The sequence below is a fragment of the Artemia sp. Qi Xiang Cuo genome, chromosome 11, assembly GCF_049724085.1.
Source record: "Artemia sp. Qi Xiang Cuo chromosome 11, ASM4972408v1, whole genome shotgun sequence".
Taxonomy (NCBI): Eukaryota; Metazoa; Arthropoda; class Branchiopoda; order Anostraca; family Artemiidae; genus Artemia; species Artemia sp. Qi Xiang Cuo.
The window spans coordinates 24,748,840-24,769,853 of NC_142804.1; the positions used below are offsets into that span (position 1 = coordinate 24,748,840).

The 21,014-nt window shown below is 35.2% G+C and overlaps 1 protein-coding gene across 1 annotated transcript in view; it reads left to right on the forward strand.

Moving 5' to 3' along the window:
- Sara (Smad anchor for receptor activation) overlaps positions 1–21,014 on the forward strand; it is a 71,436-nt gene that overhangs the window by 36,855 nt on the left and 13,567 nt on the right. The window contains exons 5-12 of the mRNA XM_089096605.1: positions 3,116–3,298; positions 6,697–6,843; positions 8,903–9,010; positions 9,865–9,987; positions 11,721–11,885; positions 14,602–14,909; positions 16,643–16,898; positions 19,073–19,316. Coding sequence (XP_088952731.1) covers positions 3,116–3,298; positions 6,697–6,843; positions 8,903–9,010; positions 9,865–9,987; positions 11,721–11,885; positions 14,602–14,909; positions 16,643–16,898; positions 19,073–19,316 — 1,534 coding nt within the window. The remainder of the gene's footprint in view (positions 1–3,115; positions 3,299–6,696; positions 6,844–8,902; positions 9,011–9,864; positions 9,988–11,720; positions 11,886–14,601; positions 14,910–16,642; positions 16,899–19,072; positions 19,317–21,014) is intronic.

Genomic DNA, 21,014 nt, shown 5'->3' on the forward strand with positions numbered 1-21,014 from the left:
CCGTCCTGAACTGGTATCCGGGGTCATTACTTTTCCTGAGGCGAAAAAATTTCACTGATTTAGAGGACATAAAGATTAAAGCTTGTAACTTTACGACGTTAAAAAATGACTATCGTATTAATACTTTGACTGAAGGATTCACACGATTTGGGCTGGATTTATTAGGAGTTACAGTAACTCACATCCCAGGTCTAGACAGCATGAAATTCGGTGATATAGAATTTGTTCACTCAGGCAGGAAGGATGGGGTACATAGACAGTGAGCAGGGCTCATGATGAATAAGGAAGCTGCTAAGTCTCGTTTAGGCTGGAAAGGTATTAATAATAGAATACTATTTGCTCATTTTATGACTAGAAAGTTCAGGATATCAGTTATAGTAGTATACGCCCCTGTAGAACCGACTGATGGAGATACTAGTGACTCAGATGAATTTTACTTACAGTTACAGGAGCAAATAGACAAGGTCGCAGGTAGAAATATGATGTTATTACTGGGAGCTTTTAACGCCCAGGTTGGTAGAAATAAGGATAGATGGTATCCCAGCTTAGGTAAATTTGGTGTAGGAAAAGAAAACAGTAATGGATACAGACTTTTGCAATTTTGTAGGTATAACAATCTAGTTATAACCAATACGGTGTTTGGTCATAAAATGGCTCATAAGTTAACATGGTATTCACGTGATGGTAAGACAGAAAACCTTATTGATTATGTTGTAGTAAACCGAAGACTGGCAGGATCAATACAAGATACTAGGGTATATAGGAGTGCTGTTATTGATGTTAAAAGTAAAGATCACCATCTAGTAGTGTCAAGCGTTAATTTAAAGCTGAAATATCGGAAGGGTAATTACCTCCCTTGAAGTTATGATGTTGGTAGACTCCAGGATGAGAATTTGAGAGAAACTTTCCAGGAACAGTTGAATACTAAACTTGAGAGTTTAAGATTTGATAATGTGGAAGATGGTTGGAATAATTTTAGAAAAATAATTTGTAAAGTTGCTGAAGGTGTATTAGGGAAGAAAGCTAGAAGTGCAGCTAAGAATATTAGTGAAAAAGCTTTATGTTTAATAGAAAGGAGAAAGGACTCGTACAAGAATTATCTGAGTGATAGATCGCATGAAAACAAAAGAAATGTAAAGAAAGTGGAGAAAGCATTGAAATATGAACTAAGGAGGTGTGAAGTGGAGGCCATGGATAAAATTGCCGAGGATTTAGAAGATGCAGCCAGACGGCATAATAGTAAAATATTGTACTGGCATGTTAACAAATTGAGAGGGAGTAGTCAATCCGGACTTGTCCCAGTTAAAGATAGGAATGGGGTGGCAATTAGCGATGAGGAAAAAGCTAAAGCGAGATGGGCCGAACATTTTGAGAACTTGCTCAACCGAGATAGAGTTGCAGGAAAAAATATAGAGGAAAATGAAAAAGTTTGTGATACCTTGGATGTGAAGGAAGATTTGTTTTGTGAGGAGGAAATAGCAACAGTACTAAAAGGAGTAAAGAATAATAAGGCTCCAGGTGCTGATAGGGTAGTAAATGAGTTTCTTAAATATGGTGGCTCTGAGGTTAGAAATAAGTTACTGAAGATTATGAATATGATTTTTGAAAAAGGGGAAGTACCCAACAATTTTAGAAAAACCTTAATGAAGCCACTTTATAAGAAAGGTGATAAAAGTGAGTGTGGTAATTATCGAGGCATTAGTCTGGTCTCTGTAGGTAGTAAATTCCTTAGTAATATGATACTTTTTAGACTGAGAGATGCCGTAGACAAAGTTTTAAGAGAAGAGCAGTGCGGTTTTAGAAAAGGTAGAGGAGTTGACCAAATTTTCACTCTTAGGTTAATAATTGAGAAGTACCTAAGTTTTCAAACGCCTTCGGTCCTCAGTTTTATAGATTATGAGCAAGCGTTCGATTCTGTTGATAGAGGAGCTTTAGTAAAGGTTTTATCCTTGTATGGTATACCAGACAAATAAATTAAAGTGATTAGTGCAATCTACGACAATAAAACGGCTGCGGTTAAGGTAGGAAATAAGTTTAGCAGCTGGTTTTCTATTAAATCAGGAGTTAAGTAGGGTTGTGTTCTATCCCCCTTTGTATGGATTATTTTGATGGGCTCTGTTTAAAGGAGCACAGGAAAGGCAATGGGAGACCACGGAATCAAATGGGGAGGAAAAAGTCTCCTGGACTTGGATTATGCTGATGATTTAAGCATCCTAGATGAAAGTGTGAGCAAAATGAATGAAGTTTTAGAGGTTTTGCGAGTTCAGGGTGCTAGTATTGGTTTGAAAATTAATGTTAGGAAGACTAAGGCACTAAGGCTAGGAATAAGTGAAGATGAAAAGGTGGCGTTTGGTAATGAAAAGATCGATCAGGTGGGCAGCTTCACTTACCTTGGTAGTATTATTAGTAAAGTTGGTGGGAGCAGTGAAGATGTTAAAAATAGAATAGCCAAGGCTCAGGGTGGTTTTTCACAGTTAAAAAAGTCTGGAAGAATAGGAAGATAAGTCTGCAAACCAAGATTAGAATATTAGAAGCTACAGTGATGACAGTGGTCAAATATGGCTCTAAAGCATGGACGCTCTGAAAGGCGGATGAAGATTTGCTAGATGTTTTCCAGAGAAATTGCTTAAAGATTGTTCTGGGTACCCGGCTGACTGACCGTATTTCAAACAATAGGCTATACGAGAAATGTGGTTCAATACCGCTTTCTAGGTCTATACTGAAAGACAGGTTGAGGTAGTTAGGGCATGTTGTGCGGATGAAGGATGACAGATTGCCGAAGATTGTTCTTTCCGGCCAACCCTCTAGGGCTAAACGGAAAGCAGGTCGTCCCCGTCTGGGGTGGGAGGACGTCATAAAGAAAGATTTAAAGGAAATGAGAACTTCGTGGGCGGGTGTAAAAAGGGAGGCTTTGAATAGATTGGGGTGGAGGAGGAGCGTGCGTAGCTGTGTTGGCCTCAGGCGGCTTGGTGCTGCGATGAGTTGTTAGTAGTAGTAGTAGTAAGTTTTAGTGGGTTTTAGATACATTTTTTCTATTTATAAGGTTGCAAATTCAAAACTAATAATTTCTTCTGTGGCCCTAAAAGCTATTGTAATTTTGTTTTGTTTTTTACAGTTGAAGCATATAAAAAATATGCCACGCCTTTTCCCCAATTACCGAGCTCCTCTGGGGAACGACCAAATCCAAATAACCCCTCTGAATATTGTTCAACTGTGCCTCCACTACAGCAAGCTGCCGAGGCAGGGCCTTCCGGACCCCCTGTTGTTATGGTACCAGTTGGAGTCTTAAAGAGAGAAGGTAAGTAAAAGATGTATTTATTATCATTTATTTTGCCTCAAGAGACTGGACTCTCAAAGCACAGCTTGAGTGATTCAGTTTATGCTCTGTTTGAAATTTGTGCTCGTTATAAGCTATGTCCAATTCTCAAGATGCAAGTTTCTTCATTGTTTTACTTGCTTTTCTTTTTGAAATTAGGTTTATTCTCGTATGCGTGCAATACATAGAATATTTGGGGAAAAAAGGTTTATTGCCGTAATTGGTTTTGGTGTGTCTTGGAGGCATCTAAACAGACTTGCATGATTAAAATAGTTATTGCTGTTATTAGCAGCCATATGGTTTGAAAGATATTTTACATTTCTTTCCTTTAAAATATTTTGTCATTGTAACCAATTATTAATATTAGAACTGAACTGTTAGTTTGAGATTGAAAGAATTGTAAGAAAAAAGAAAGACAGTAAAAAAAAGTCGGTGATAGAGAGAGAAAAAAAAAATTTTTTGCGTACAGTTTTTATTTAGAGTTTTTATTTTACGTATTGTCGTTATTCGATCAATTCTAGTCGACCAATTTTTATTTTTAATCAAAACTTGTTATTTGTGCTGATAAAAACCGAATTAAATATAATTTTACATAGTATATTTGGATGATCTAGAATTTTTTTCTAGTTATCAGGACAGTTGCAACTGGCCTCTGTATTAGCATAAATCTAAGTTTGGCTGAGAACGGCAAATCTTGTTGAGTAATAAATGACCAATCGATGTTGTGATGGAAATCCAGCTAGTATGACCTATTGAAAGTAAAATTCCCCGTAGTATTCCTAGAATTTTTTTTATATATATATATATAAAGCAAATTTTATTTTAAATATGTGTTTTTGATCCATATGTACGAGCTTCAACAATATATTTTTGCCAGTGCACACTAAGAAAGCTTGTATTTATTCCAAACTCAATTTTTTTGGCTAGAGAAGCGAATTTTTGTGATCTGATCAGAAACGAGCAAAGCAGTTGCCTACATGAAGACATTTTATCAATGGGATGGGTGTGACATCCAGCTGCTGGAGCGAAATTAGACTCCCATCAGAGTCTAGTATCAATGAAGCTAAAGTTATGCGCATATCCATGATAAACAGGTGTACAGTCACTCCGGTATGGTATTTGTGTGGAAGTTGGTCCGGAATTTTATTACCTTTGCCAATCCTATTAAGTTGGCAAATTTCCAAAACCCCATAAAAATTGCTTTAAAAGAATTATCATAGAGGATATGGACTCGCATGCACGTGAGGGGAGATAAGAGATTCCACCAAGATTGTTCTAAAGGACCTTACTTCCAAAAACTGCGAATATTGGGGCCTAAAAGGCATTTTATTCGAATCCCCCCCTCCAGAAAGATCCCGTGATACCTCCCAATGGGTTTGACTGGTGTCCACCTATAGATGTTAAACACTTTTTCTTCAATATACCGTTTTCCTCAGTATGGGTAAATTTTTATCGGCTCTATCCAAATTATTCTGCTATTGAGGCACTTTTTTCAACTTTTATCATCTTCTATAGTTTCACCCGGCGTAGTTTATTGGTCAAAAGTAGAATATAGGGCGAACCTAAGCCAACCAATGAAATTCATTTTTGTTTAGTATCTAGGCTTGACAAGTACAATATAAGGAGATTTGATTACGATGTGATGGGCCGTCGGCTTTTTGATAATGGAATATTTTGAAGTGAGGTTGAAAAAAGAAAGAAATGAGGGATCCGGAGTTTCTGGTGCCTGGTATTTTTTACAGGTTTAGCTGTAAATCTGAAATAGCCTACTTTTAAAGTCAAATTGCCAGTTTTCCCCCGTGGCGGGTGCTTGTGACTCGAGTTGGCTAGCCGTTATTGTGGTGATTGAAAAACTTTACAAAAGAAAACATTCTTCTGCAGTTCAAAAATTACAAGAAAATGTTTTCTTTTGTAACATGAAAGATGTAATTCATATTCGTACCAAAACAAAAGGAATTGAAATTTGAAATGCTTGTTTTAAAGTCAATAACCACTTGGTTGTTTTCCCAGTCGGTTAAGATTGTACCATATTGTTGACTAGCTTTTTTAGGGGGATAGATTTCTTATTGCAGAAAAAAGTATTTGTTATAACATAAAAGATTTCATTTATATTCGTACTATAACAAAATCGATTGAAAAACACAGGAGTCTTTTGAAATACTTTTTATGATGAATTATTTATGCATACTGGTCTCTTTGTATTGGATGATGTTACGTGAAAAAACTTTAAAGTAGTTTAATTGTCTCCAGAATTTCAAAGGGGGAGGGGGAGGGGCTTAGATGGTTTGGCCATGCTCTGTTTAACCCGTAAAATGCAGACATTTTTTATCCTCCTACTTTTCACACATGGGAAGAGAGGATAAGACGACATAGGTAACTTTCCTGTATAAAAAAAATATGAGCTTATGCTGGTTGGAAATTTAGAGATGATGCATGATATAGATACGAGGACTGACTGGGACCTTATGAGCCAGTGGTGAGAGAAAGACCTGTTTCTTTCTCTGGTAATTTCCAGGAACTTCGTATAACCTATAACCAGTCGTATAACCTATAACCGGTAGTAAGCATTTCCACGTATACTTCCTTGAAGTGTTATAGAAAATATTTTCAAACACGTGGAAAAGAATGATATATATTGGATGAACAACTATATCGATTTGAGTTATAAAATAAAATTATAGCATTTTCCTTTATATTTGGTTGTTAGGAGTCATTTGTCATCTTCATTAGCTTGGGACGTGAATTTGACGGAGTCGTCCTAGCCAAATGGTTGGTGCGCTGAATTTGAAATCCTTATTCTGAAGGGCGAAGGTTCGAATCCTAGTGTATCCAATTATTTGGTTTAGGACGGGGGTCATTAGCATGATTCTGTAAACTCAGCTAAAGTGAAGCAGACCCATATTAATGGCTACCAGACCCAGGTGAAAGGGTACCTAGAGAAATCTAGGGGGGCACGCAGGAAGGTGCACATTCCTGTCTATGCCTTTATTTTAGCTGCTTAGAGCTCCAATTTTCAAAACGACCATGTTCATAGAAGACATGTCGACTATTTCCATGAATTTATTATTTTGCCATGAATTGATTATTATGAATTGATATTTCTACATCGAAACTCTTATTATGTAAAACATAAAAATAGTATAAAATATACTATTTATATTTAATTAAATATCAAAATATAGTATGTAAAAAGATAATGAGATATAATAAAACTATAATGATATATAAAAATAAAATATGAATAAAAACATAAAATATACTAGTAAGCTGTGTAGAGTTACAGGTTATCATCTTTATCATCCTTTAGTGATTAGGGTCAACTATAGACTAGTCTGTTTAGTGTTTGATCAATTTCAATGTTGTTGTTTTTTTCATTGCAGGATCGAGTTCTAAGAGCGGTTGCGAACAAAAACAAGTGATGTTTAGTGATGGAATTCGACCTGGTGGTGACTTGGCTAATCTTGATGAGCCACATACAACTACCGTTAGACCCTCTAAACGTAGCTCCAAATCAAAGAAAACTTCAGGTAAACAAAGTGCGTCTTCGTAGAACTCGTTTACACACATTATGTCGCTGTGAATGGGCCTATGCATACACATAAAAGGATATTTAGCTTTAGCGAATTGTGCACATATTCCAACGTTGGAAGTAAGAAGAGAAATAATTAAACATAGCGCAAGGCTTGTTTCAGGGTTAGTTTATTTTGTTGTTGTTAGGAAATGATAATAGTGATCTGACACTGAATAACAGAAAATATAATCACTAAAAAATTAAAACTAATTGTTTTATGGATATCACAACAAACCTGCGCTTGAATTTGGGCAAATCAAGTGAAATAGCATAATGCTATGTTTGATTATATAGATGGCCAGTAACCAGTGGTTTTCTTATATTTTCCTTTCTAGCTAAAAAAAGCAAACAGAAATAGAAAAAAAGGAGACAAATCACTGCTTCCCATTCAAAAAATTGACTTTTTTTTGTTTTTTTGTTTTTTCAAGTTGTTTGTTTTTTCGAAAATGGGCCTTGCAATTGCTAAATTATATTTTTTGCTAATTTGAAGCTTGTATTTCACATTAAAATCGGCTACTTTTGTGGTTGTAGCTTTTGTTCATATAAAAATAAGTAGATGACCCATTTTTGTTAGATATAGAAAGTATTTGTACAGCACTGCTACACTAAAAAATCAAATGGCTTATAACTCGAAAACTAAACATAGTTGAAGACTTTGCAAGCGGAGCTTTAATGTGGCTAATGCTGTTAGGTGGCGACTTCAGACCCTTTTGAGGACCACTGTTGCGCCAAATAGGTTTAATTTCTTAGCCATTCTTTATCTTAAGCAGTGGTGCTGTCTCTTGAGAGTTCTTGTTCGAACAGTTGGGAATCAAGTAACTGATAAATGTCGCCATTCTTACCGTAAAGGAAAGATTTGGTACTGTTTTTCTTCTACTCTACAATTCTTTAATTTGCTACTGCGCTTTCAATTTAGGTATTGACGGTTACTTACCTTAAACATTATTACGAAACTTTATGAAATCACTGGGATATTTGAGCTGGTTTCTTAACAGTATTCAAGCTAGCTGTGAGGAAATTCATGAATAGGAATAATTATCATCGTTAATGTTTAAGTCGTCTTAATAAGGTTTATTAGTGTTTTTTTGTGTGTTTTTTTTTGTAAAAGTTGAATGTAGTACTCATCAATTTATTATGTTTCACTACATGAAACGCCCAAATATTTATGTCCTTTTTGAAACGCCCACATTTTTATGTGGAACCATTAGTAGCCTATTTATATACTTAAATCAGAAACCGGGAGAGTATTTTAATCAGTAAAAGTTAGTTGACAGTCAATAATTCACAATTTCACATTGCATCGACTTAGGCTTTAACACAAGTTGAATTTTTCTTCAGCTTCGACTTCAATAGCATTTGATGAAAAAATATGTTCATGCAACGGTCACCAACTCACGAGAATATAGATGGGGGAGGGGGGGGGGTTCGATTTTATAAAATCAAGACGAAAAAAACTATTTATGAAAATCTTGGGGGGGGGGCGAGGATTTTTTCGAATTTTTGAATTAAGATACTGGAAAAAAAGTGCTTTTCAATATAGTTACCTCCCTTCAGTTGACATCCCTACTTCTTGTAGGTGAATGGTCAGTTCTTTTTTGTTCCAAATCAGATTGGAAAAAACGTTTTTCTAGTGGACAAAATTATTTTAAGGGAATAAAGACTTACTGACCTTGCACTGGCAAAGTGTGCCATGGGAATTTTATTTTAAGTATGTTTCTAAAATACATTTCAAAAATTAAACTCTGAAAGTTTCTGGATAGATAAAGTTTTTAGGAAAACTTGAGAGAATTTTGCTTTCAGTCAAACGTTCCGACTAGAATTCACATTTTGATGTTGCTGGTTTATATTCGCTTGACAAAATTTTATATTTTTGTTTCAGAACGCAGCATTAAACAGGATTTGCGCGTAAATCCTTTAGTCTAGTCAATATTTCAATCCTCAGTATGAAATTTATGTCTACGTTTTAAACTCCGTTGCTCAACAGATTCTCAGAATGTTTTATTTTTACATTTTAGGTGCAGTTTTTAAAAGCAACCGCGGGGATTTGCCACCGTGCTTACTACCGAAGGATGGAGTTTCGCTTCCTCCCATTTTGCAATCGAGTGAAGCTGATTCAGGCTCAGGTTTGTATTTTCTACTGCCCTTCTAACGCTTATTTACGCAGAGGCTCATTTTTTCTTAAGAATGATCGGGATTCTTGCGGAAATCAAAAGTTGAAAGTAGTACTTGCCCCTTCAGTCCATGTTCAATTCGGTGCGCAGCCCAAAGTTCCTAAAGTTGCTACCAGGTGATATACGATTAGTAGCCGTGGTAATAATTCTTCATTTAAAGACCTGTCGCGCGTCGTATAACCTTACACTAAAACCATATTTAAAACACCTTAAGGAATTAAATTCTTATAAAGTTAAATCCTGCTGAAGCTTAGAGCTTGAATAAGTTAAGTTGGCATGTCTTAAAATTCTTTGATTAGAAACTTGTTACACTTTCCTTCTGTGTCGTTACAAACTTCCTTGGCGGCGCATTAGAACATTTGCATAATTCTAAAAAATATCGAACATCCTACAAAGGGATGCGATGTTTATGCAAATTCTACAATGGATGTCAATACGTCTGACAAATCGAAGCTACTATCTACAAAAATACGGAATTTCCTTCTTTTTTTTAATATGTGGGAGGGCAAATTTGTCAGTTTTATTCAATTTATTCAATGAAAATACAAAAAAAAATATTTTTCAAAACCTAGTGGGTTCGATGGGGGCTTAACAGTCTAGAGGACACAGCCCTCACCTCAATTGACACCACCGATCTCTTTAATACAACTGTACACTTGTATGCAGATTAACCTTTTGTTTACAATACATATGTTTTTGCTTTGGTGCAATTTATTAGTTTGTCAAAAATTGTCACCTGTGCAGTGTTTTCTCCTTCCCATAAAAAGTCTGAAGGTTGGGTTTTAATATGTAAGTAATGATTTCAGGTATGAAACTCGAACACCTTGGTGATGTTGCCTCACTTTTAAAAAGCCTGAGGGATGAGGAGCAGCCTCCTCTTTCATTTCTGCTGAACAAGAACTTAACTGTTAGTGTCAAGATTGTTCATCGTAAGTTTGACTTTTGTCCCTTTGTTAAGTTTAAATTATTTTAATAAATCAATATGTGAGTGTTATATTATATTATTAAGTTTATTTCATGATTTTCTTGGTGGTTGGCAGTTATACGAGGCCATGCTATCATTCAGGTTCCTGTTTGTAGAGGCATCAATGAAGGAAATTATTCATTCCCTGTTTGGATTCTTTAACTAAAGCAAATTTGTTCTATTTAGTACTAGATTATTTATCATCTTTTCTCTTTTTCTATTTGTTCCCTTTTTTGTCATTGATGTTTTTTGTCAAATCTTGACAATTACTTTCTATTGTGACTGAAATGTTGGGTCACGTTTGACCCAACACTTAAAACTTTTTTTGGTTCTTAGCTACGGAACACCTCAGAACAAGAGGTTGATTTGTTATTATGTTGTTAGTTGTTTTTTTTTTACAGCTAGCAGTTGTAAAATCGAAAAAGCAGGGGTTCGAAATTTACGTAAGTATTTTACTTTCTTCAACTGGTTATTTTATTCTGTAGGTTACAACCAAAAAAACATGGTATATTGCTAGGTAAAAATTTCAGAATAGCAGCTCTCCAGAAGGAGAATGCCAGAAAAAACGATTGTTAAATTTATGCTTATTTTAATGGTTTTGACAATTTCTTACAAGTAAGTATGTATAAGTATGTTTCTTACAAGTAAGTATTTAAGTATTTTTTTAGACATCAAACATATTTAAAAACGAAACTTTTCTTTTAGGAAAAAGCTTTTTTCTCGTCAAAAAAGTAGGGATATTGGAATCCCCGAGCGGAATTTCGGTTTCACGACTCGAACTTTCTGGTACATAACTTTTTTATTTGAAGGTCGTAAAACTCATATTTATTCAAAATTATTATTCTGAATCAAACTTCTGGAAAATATGGTAGCTTTGAAGAGACTGAGGTTAAAATCCTACTTTGTCATCTTTGACTTTACAAGAATATTTATTTTTCTTTCTTAATCATTAGCCCTATCCTCTTTCCTACAATGTCGTTCTGATAGTCACAAATATGTATAACATCTAAGCTTAGTATTAATATATCGACTTCTAAGATGCCGGTAATATCTGTGTAATATCCCTAACATGACGATACTATCCCTAAACTAACTGTTTAGGTTATGCTGTAATTAGTTCCCATCAGCTATATAGGCTTTGATGGCCTTGCCTGCTAAGCTAGAGTAGGGTAAGCACATGGAGTTCCATATTCCATACCCTTTTGAGGTCTCTAAGCATGTGGCGGAGGGGTAGTTCCCCTGATATTTGTCTGAAGGGCCCCCCTTCATGGAAAAGAAACTTCTTCCTAACACCATCCCCCAAGAGTAGGACGTGTATGTACCTTTGCTTTTGAAAGTTACCGTCACCTTTGTTCAGCATAAATCTAAGGTCGTTTGTCGTGTTTTTTTTTCTTATGAAGTAAAGAAAAACAAAGAAAAAAACGTGACATTTTTCCTATAATTCAAGATTTGTCCTGTAATTTCTTGTATGTTCCGCATGACGTGCTATGTTTTTTTACTTTTCGACCACCCCCCCCCTCCCAAAGAAATGTATTTTGTACAGACCTATGTGGGGTATAGATCTTTTCTGTTTTCAAGGTGTTTTGTGTAATATGTTATGCCAACAGGAAAAGGGACCCGTCGGTTTAACGTGTTCCCACTTTATAATCTTGATCCACTATGTTTGTTTTTGCTTTTTTAATCACTTTTATTTTCCAGTGGATTGTTGTGTAAATAAAACATGTTGGAGTTTTTCTACAAAAGGTCTTAAAACTGTATGTCAAGATGAGTTATTAATCCTAGTTGAAGAAATACCCGATGAAAAGACTTTCCCCAGAGATATTTTCGCTCATATCAGCAATGTATATGAAGATGCGGTTAAGGGTAATTATGGATAATTTCTTTTATTTATTTTTTTATATCATCTGTTACAAACTTAGAAAAAAAACAATAAAAGACAAGTCTATTTTTAGACAAAAAATGTTTGTAAGTAAAAGTATGTGTATTCATAGGCCATATTTTGTGAGTCACTGTTTTTGGTGATTTCACTCCCTGATTCTGAAAATGATCTCTTAGAATAACGAGAGTAGAAGCTTCCAATATACTTTTGGGCGTTTAGGTCTATTTGAATTCCCAGCAGATATGAAATGGCATTCATAATTCCTGATCATCGTTTGACCGGTCTAGATATTTATTATATTGCCATGTAATGGGTATAAAGGCAAATTAATTAACGGTTCTATAATATCTGTCATGGAAAGGCAGTGTTCCTGGAGGTTCGTGCGTATTATATGTTTTCATCTAATTTGCTAGTATTGCCTATCGTTCACTGTTTTATTTTAAATCTGTTCTTCCACTTGTGATATTTCATACCCGCATCATACTTAGTTTTGCTTTTACATCCGTTGAGGTTTACAAGTTACTCCCACTACTTTTAACATATAATCCTGGTGTGTGTTTTTTGTTCTTTTTTTTAGAAAAAAGAACTATTTCTTGAAAATGACACCAACAAAGTATCACCACAATTTATTATATACTTGTACTTGTAGCTACAAGCTCCGTCAGCTCTCTCAGGCGCTCAGTAGCTCACAGAGTTTCCTAGCCCTTTGGAACTACCTTCAGTCATTAGGGTAAAAATCAGTTACTACTCCAAGTTCTGTATTCTTCCATGTAACCAAACGCCAACCAGGGACTCTAGATGGCCCTTGATCGTGGCTGTCCAAGTTTTTGTTGATCACCAGGGTCCCTTTCTAAGACGACAGTTGCAAGCAGTTTAACAATTTCATCATAAAACTTGTATCTGATCGTTGACACATGATCTAGGGGATCCGGTGTTTCTTTATAATGTCGGCTATGTCATGCTTTTGAAAGCGTTCTGAATTTTGATCTGTTTGTTCGAAACCCTGTCAGTGAGGCGCGAACCCAAAATTCTCCGTAAGTGACCATGATTGAAGACCCTTAGTGCTTCTGCATCTTATAGCTAAGTTTGACTTCTGTCCAAAAGTACTGACCAAGCCATTGCTTTACACACTCGGATATCGGTGCGAAGACAAATTTGCTGTCTACGCCACAGGTCATTACTCAATATGGCGAAAACTTTCAAGTTTCACACCAGCTTCATAGTCACCATGTATATCAATGGGGAAGCTTGGATATTTGAAGCTTGCTACTCTTTCAATCTGTTTGGAATTGAGAAACATTCTGGAGGCACCAGTTAGCGCCATTCGATTTATATTTTGTTTTGGCTTTTTTTTTACTTGTGATCAAGAGTGGTTGATTTAAAATGTCGCACACATGAATTGCCGTGACAAACGTGAATTACCATATTGAAAAGAAAGCTTTTGGAAAAATGTGGAAGAAGAAAGACTAGCCAAATGTTCTGATTACAATTCTTAGCCATTAATAGGAAATCTACCTAACCCTCACGAGGTTAATATCGACAAAATTCTACTCTACAATGTGTTGTCTGGAACATTCATATTTAGCGGTTGAATCGTGCAATAAATGGCCATGCTCAAAACAGACAGACAAAAACACTGTGGTGAGATTATCAATGAGATTAGAAAGGATGATAAAAACCTAGACTAAAGTAATATATTCTTTATTTGTTCGTCCAATATTCTTCTAAGCATCATATTCAAATACTGTGATATCTAATATTCTTTCCTTTTCCCTGTCATTGCATGCATGTTTCCGTGCATGTCCGTTACTTGAAATATTTTAAGTTGATAAGCCATTTACTTTGAATAACTCTCCCAAATTAGAGAGTTGGACAGGATTTAAGTTGATTGTTGACTTAGAATGTTCCTCGCTCCAACGATTTTAAAATCTGGATTCCTGCGTCAAGTTTGGAATTCTGAAAACCTCGATAACTACTCAAAATTACTTTTCAAACGCCACATGCTGATTTGTTGTTTCTGTTGAAGGCTATAATAATTTGATTTTTTTATCTTTATTTTATCTTTATAAATTTTTTTTATAATCTTTTTTTCTTAACAGTTTCGTTGGCTGGATTTTGACAAATCTTCCCTAGCAACCTGGGGTTCGATTTGAGAAGGAGACCCTTTGATGAAATAAATTCACATGACACATCTATACACCGCAAACGGTGTAGGAAGAACTATCTAATTATTTTTATTAATACTCAAGACTTGCTCTTTTTACTTCACAGATAGGCAGAAAATCATGGGGGAGCTGCACAAAAGTAAACTCTGTCTGAGCCAGGAGGAATTATTCCACCTCCCCCTGATATTACAAAAATAAACCAATGCAACTAGAGTACACTTGTTCAGGGTTTACCCAGATGGGAAAATGAATTTTGATTAGACCCACTTGATTAGACCCACTTGATTAGACCCCTCCCCCGCTCGAACTAATTCTCCGACATGTAAATTGACAGTAAAAATACCAATAAAAAGACTACTACAGAATTAAAAAAAAACCTCGACTCTTAAATTGGTCTTAAAAATGCAAGTAGAAAGACCCTTTGCAAATCGAACCCCACTGATTTTCTGCTGAAAATCAGCAGAAAATCAGCTGAAAGTCTTTGTATTTTCTTCCTTTTTAGTTAGCTCAACTTTGTTTTCTTTTTTTTTTATAGGTCGAATTCTACGAGAGTCAGACTTTGTATCTTTCGATAGACCATTTTTATCTTCAACAGAAATTGGTGGTATTCTATATATTCAACCCACATTCCAATGTGTGAAGAAGCTAAGCTTGCCTTCTTGTCCATTTTTGTTTGGCCTGTTAATTCTTAGACCTGAAGTGCCATGGGCTAAAGTCTTCCCACTGAGACTTGTGCTACGACTGGGAGCAGAGCATAGATACTACCCTTGTCCTTTGTATAGTTCTAGAAATCGTGGCCCTGTTTATAGAGAGATCGGAAATACTATTGTAAATATTCTTGCTGTAAGTAGAGGTTTTGTTAATTATTCTACTGCATATAATCGGCAGTGTTGGTAATACTTATTGGCCAATAGCTAATCTAAAAATTGATGTGATACTAAGGTAAAAAGATGAAAACGGGTAACGGTTTCCTCTAACAGTGGAATCTGATATTCCGATGAGTCAGTTGGTTTCTGGATACTGGTAGAGTAGCATGCCTTTCTCTTTATTTTTGCCTAAAGATATCATTATAGGATGGGGTTGCTTTCACTAAAAAGCGAGGAATTTTATACGTACATTGGTAAGTAAACCCTATTCTGTTTCACGGTTCGAGGAACAGAATTGGAGCTTCCAGGGATTCTTTTATTGGTGGGGGGGGGGGGGCTAATAAATTTATCCCGTCCTGACAAAAATTATACGCTACATTTTTTTGTTTCTTTCTTATACCTCTCGTCTGACAGATTCTTTGGTTAAAAGCTGAATAATGCTTTTTGAATGTAAGAAAGATTTATGGAATTAAAGACAGGGCAATATTCTGGAGATACCAATTTAAATTTTGGCGATGAACCAAGAGACAAGAGTTTTTTTGAGAGGGGAGTACAAGACTTCAGAAAAACTTTACAGGATTTGAAAAAAGATATTTTAGAAAAATTCATGAAATTTCCAAAAACTGCATGTTATTCTATTTTCTTGAAATGATCGTTTGTTTGGCATAATTGATTAATTTTCAAACGTAAAAGGGGAGGAGGCCTAATCTAGGCCTCCTTCAAATGGTAATTCTGTGATATAATGATAGTGAGATGTTGATAAAACGAAATACAGAAGTAAGGGTAAGCCGTCAGATAGAGGTAATGATATTAGAGAGTAAGAGAATTTTGGTTGAATTTGAAAACATTTAGCTTTATAAATTGTATGAATATGAATTATTTAAAATGGGACGTATTTATAGCATGAAGGACTGACAAATGCCAAAAGTTAGCAAAGCTTGAGCTTTTGGCCATGAAATAGTTACTGCTAACGTAAAGATAACCATAGGTAAGTAAAGGTAAGAAGCGGTGGGGCCTGACGATTATTGTCAAAATTGAAACAAACAATCAAGCAAAATACTTGTAAATTACTTGTGTCAGCCAAATAATTTCTAACAAACAAATTTAAATAATATTTCCAAAAATACATACAATTCTATATAGTTTGAATTTTTACACAGTTTTAACAAAATTTAAACAAGCAAATAAAGAAAATATTCTAAATTACTCTTTATTTCTTTTTTTCTACATGTAATGGGGATGGCGAGATATTCAGAAACTAGATAGGGTCGCCCTTGCCAACTAATGGGGTAGTGTATCTCAGGTTGAATCGGGAAAGTCTTATTTTCCATCAGGACAAATTTGTTGTGCAATATTCAAGGTATCTGAAATTATATCTGGGTTTCCTTAATGACTAAGTTTTTATCCAAAGTTTCCTGTTACATTTTTCTAATGTATTTTTAATATAAAAAAAACTGCAACTCAAATTTTGAAAAGTAATTTGGTAGAAGGGTAAAGCTGAGTTTAAGCTATTGAACGACAGGAAAGTTGTTATCTCACAACAGTCTTTGTAAGATACCAATATTTGTAGCTCTACAAAAACCGTAGGGCTACAAAAATATAATTACAAAAAGCTTGCAGAGGCAATATAAACCTTAACTATTTTGAATACCTTTGTCAAATGCTCAAATATCCAATTCCAAAGTGAACTAATGCTAGTTATTCTTATAGGACTTGAGAAACTTCTCATACACATTACCAATTATCACTGGTCTAACCATTCAAGTGGAGGATAAGCAGACAATCATTCTTATACCAAAAAATCATCACGTCCTAGTTGTTAAGGCTGTTAATCAAAGTAATGAAAACGTGCTGGCGCTTGGAGCGTCCTTTAATTCAGAAGCAGACTCGCACTTAGTCTGCATACAAGAGCCTGATGGGTCGTATCAAACACAGGCTATCAATATACAAAATAGGCCTAGATCAGGTATTTAATTTCTTACTTTATTGTCTCTTGTTTTTATTTCTTAGTTTATAAACTTTAGGTAGAAACACATTCTTTGGCAACTATTTTTATGTTTACAGGAGGATATTTAATATTGGGAAGTGGGGTGGTATCCTTTGTTTGTGTGTAGGTCCTGAAACAAATTATGAAAAAAAAATTCAAATGAGATTATGCTGAACATGTGAGCTTTCCAACCATTTTATTAATTGGAAATTTTAATGGGAAAGGAAAAGCTCTGCACTCTGGAGGGATAACAACCCAAAGCAGCAAATAAATATCCAAAAAATAACATAATAGAATTTACTTTCGCGGAGTGTATTTAGTAGAGCTTGTTGGAATAGACACTTTCAGATCTGGTGTCCCTTTTTAAGCAATAAAAGAGATAAGACCACAGTAATTTCAAAAAAAAAAGATTAAAGAGATTAAAAACGCAGGGTTTTCACTTTTGGATGAGGGACCCCCTCCCCCACGCAGCGTTTTTAGCCAGTCGGTTAAAACAAATTGATTCGATAAATTGGCGCGAAGTGCTGCTGTTTTATTGGCTCAATTTTTGTTTTACTTAATAAAAGGACTGATGGAAACAAGTGACGTAAAATTAATGGAAGGGGATCAGCCTCGGTCATAAAAAAAGAAGAAATTAATGACAATATTACCCAGACTAGTCGGTAAAAATGACAAGCCAGTTAGTTAATTCTATTGACCCCCCCCCCCCCCCGCCATCAAACGCTTGGTTAATGACGCCTCTGGAAAGATATCACTTTATTATAAGTTCACATAGGTCACGGTTCCAGTGACGTATCGATTTGTCTTCAGTCGCGAGTGAAGGAAAAAAATACTTTTGAAGTCATTTATTAGTTGTAAGTTATGGATACTAGAAGGTGAAAAACACTAGATGGGTAAACAGTATTCACTTTGAAGATAAATAAGTATAAACTTCTTATAGTTTTTAATGTATATGTGTTTTTTAATTTTCATTTTATCTTGCCAGTACTGAACATCTAAAAAAAAGTTCAGTAGGCTATTTGGTGGCAATGATAATTGTATGGGGGTTGCAAGGAAAATGAAAACATCACTCGCACCTTCAGTGGGTTTTGGGGAGTAGCTGTAACCATTCAGTTTATGAAAAAAACATTAAACGCTGGCAGACGTGTCAGCTTAAACTAGGCAAAAACTTGTTGAATTTGACTTAAATAAAATAAAAATCAAGGCTATGTTTATATGGCCAAAGATAAGCCTCTTCGTTCAATTTATAGGGGAGCTTATACCCCTTAATAGGGGACGATGTGGGTAGCTTCGAAATTTCGAACGCGGCTCCCTGTGAAGTTTCATATTTGTAGTCTTCAAGGAAAAAGAATAACGTTTCGAACAAAATTTTTTAGTGAGCTGCTTAAATTTCGCCCTAAGGCTTAAATGCTCCTGGCTTAACTTTTACTACTGCTACTAACAACTCATAACAGCGCCAAGACATCCGAGGCCAACACAGCTATGCACGCTCCTCCTCCATTCCAATCTATTCAAAGTCTCCCTGTTTGCACCCTCCAAAGATGTTCTAATTTCTATTAATTTCCCCCATACCACCTCCTCCCGCCCCGTTCGATAATGACCTGCTTTTTGTTTGGCCCTAGATGGTTGGCTGACAAGGATGATCTTGGGCAGTTTATCATACGCAGAACGTGTCTTAACCACCTCAACCTTTCTCTCATTATAAACTTAGAGAGCGGGATAGAAATATATTTTTTGCTAACTTTTAGGTGTATTTAAATTTTTACTAAACAATTAAAAATAACCTGATTTCTCTCTTGTAGATTTAAAATACATATTTTGTGTGGAGCAGCATTTGAAATATTGAAATGTTGAGCATTTTTCGGTTGCATGTTCTGATTACGCAAATTCTTATCTTCAAGTACATCTTAATTTACCTTCTTGCCTCTAAAAAATTTGTCACCTTTTAGGATTGTCGATCAGGCCTTCGTCAAACTCAAATTCTAATTTATTTGAAGGTTTGAATGGCCATAACATCACAGCAATTTATATATATATATATATATATATATATATATATATATATATATATATATATATATATATATATATATATATATATATATATATATATATGCTCTTCTTTTTCCAATGACATTGTTTATTTTTTTCAGCCACTGGGGCGAACTTCGTTGTTTTCAATGGAGCTTTGAAAACAACATCTGGCTTAACAGGAAAGTCATCAATCGTTGAAGATGGCGTTATGGTCCAAATCCTACCTGAAACAATGGTGACATTAAAAAACAGTCTAAGGGAAATGCAAAATTTTCAAGTCAGTTGTGGCTCAGCACATAATAATCCATCAGAAGATGTTGTTTGTCTTCGATGGACTGATGATCTATCCCATGTCAATGCTGGGTTAGCTCTCTCTCTCCCTCTCTCTCTCTCCATCTTTATCTCTATCTATCTGTCTCTCTCTCTCGCTTGTTTGTTTGTTTGTTTCAAATTGTGATGTTTTTAGGGAAGTACCGCATTTTATTAGTGCTGTCAAGGAATCATGAAAAACTAATTAGTTAAATTTGGCATTTTTATCCGTTTAAATTTATTTATTTATTTAACGCCTGCTGCTACCAACAGCTTCATAAATGCACCCGGAAGTCTTTTTTAAATGAAGATTGAATCCCAAATTTCCCTAGTTTTATAAAATATATATGGTTATGCTTAAGGTTCATATTTACCATGTATGTTTTTGACCGTTTTTAAACAGACTTCGTACCGTCTTCAAATTTCAACGAAGGGTGGGAATTTTAGTATTATTCAATAGCTGAGATTTAGCTTTTTGTATTCACAAGCCTACCATTACTAGGTGGGACCTCTAAGAAGTTTTGCTCGTCTCTGTGTGTGTGTTGTCTCTGTGTGTGTGTCGTCTCTGTTTGTGTATCGTCTCTGTGTGTATGTCGTCTCTGTGCGTGTGTCTTCTCTATGTGTGTTACATTTTTAAATTTACTTCGGACTTTTTTTTTTTTAGAAAAATGTTTTTCTTTTTAAATGGAATTTTACGAATAAGCTGAAGCTACTATTTCAACCGAATAGACAAGGTATTTGTATCATATTGTTCATTAGCTTCAGATCTATTTAGTAACCGTGCAGATTTTTTAAATTGCTTAGAAATTTCTGTAGAAAATAATGTAAACTTGCTTGAAAAGGCAAAAATTGTTACCGCTAGATGGACTATGCCTCGGTATTTCTCATTCAATCATTCACCGGCTTTTTGAAGCGCCCATGCTTCAGAGCCATATTTGACTACTGTCATCACTGTAGCTTCTAATATTCTAATCTTGGTTTGCAGACTTATCTTCCTATTCTTCTATACTTTTTGTTAACTTTGAAAAAACACTGAAAGCCTTGGCTATTCTACTTTTACCATCTTTACTAATAATACTTCCAAGGTTAGTGAAGCTGCCCACTTGATCAATCTTTTCAATACCCAACGTCACCTCTTCATCTTCACTTATTCCTAGCCTTAGCGACTTAGTCTTCTTAACATTAATTTTCAAACCTATTCTTGCACCCTGAACTCGGAAAACCTCTAAAAGTTCATCCATTTTGCTCAAACTTTCATCTAGGATGCTTCAAAATATTACTTACCAAAAAGCCTTCTGCTATTATATCGTAACCAATTCTCTTTAAATCGTATTTGTCAAGTCTAGATGCTAAACAAGAATGAATTTGATTGGTTGGCTTCGTTTTGCCCTCTATTCTACTTTTGACAAATAAACTACGCCGGGTGAAACTAAAAGTTGATAAATGTTGAAAAAAGGCGCCTCTATAGTGGAATAATTTGGATGGAGCCGATCAAAACAAACGTTAACCAATTCAAACAGTCATATATTATTTTGACTGTGCTTAGTACTTGAAACGCTCCACTGCGCCAGGAGAAGAATTCCTACCGTAAAATATTCCTCATCTTTTTTTTTATCTTGTGTCAAAATTTCCATTACTTTTTTTTGGGGGGGGGAGGGGATTTGATTTAAATTCTATCATATTTTTGCAAAATCTCGGGACAGGGGAATGGAGCAGAATAATATTTTTTTTACTGGTCCTTCATTTGTGATT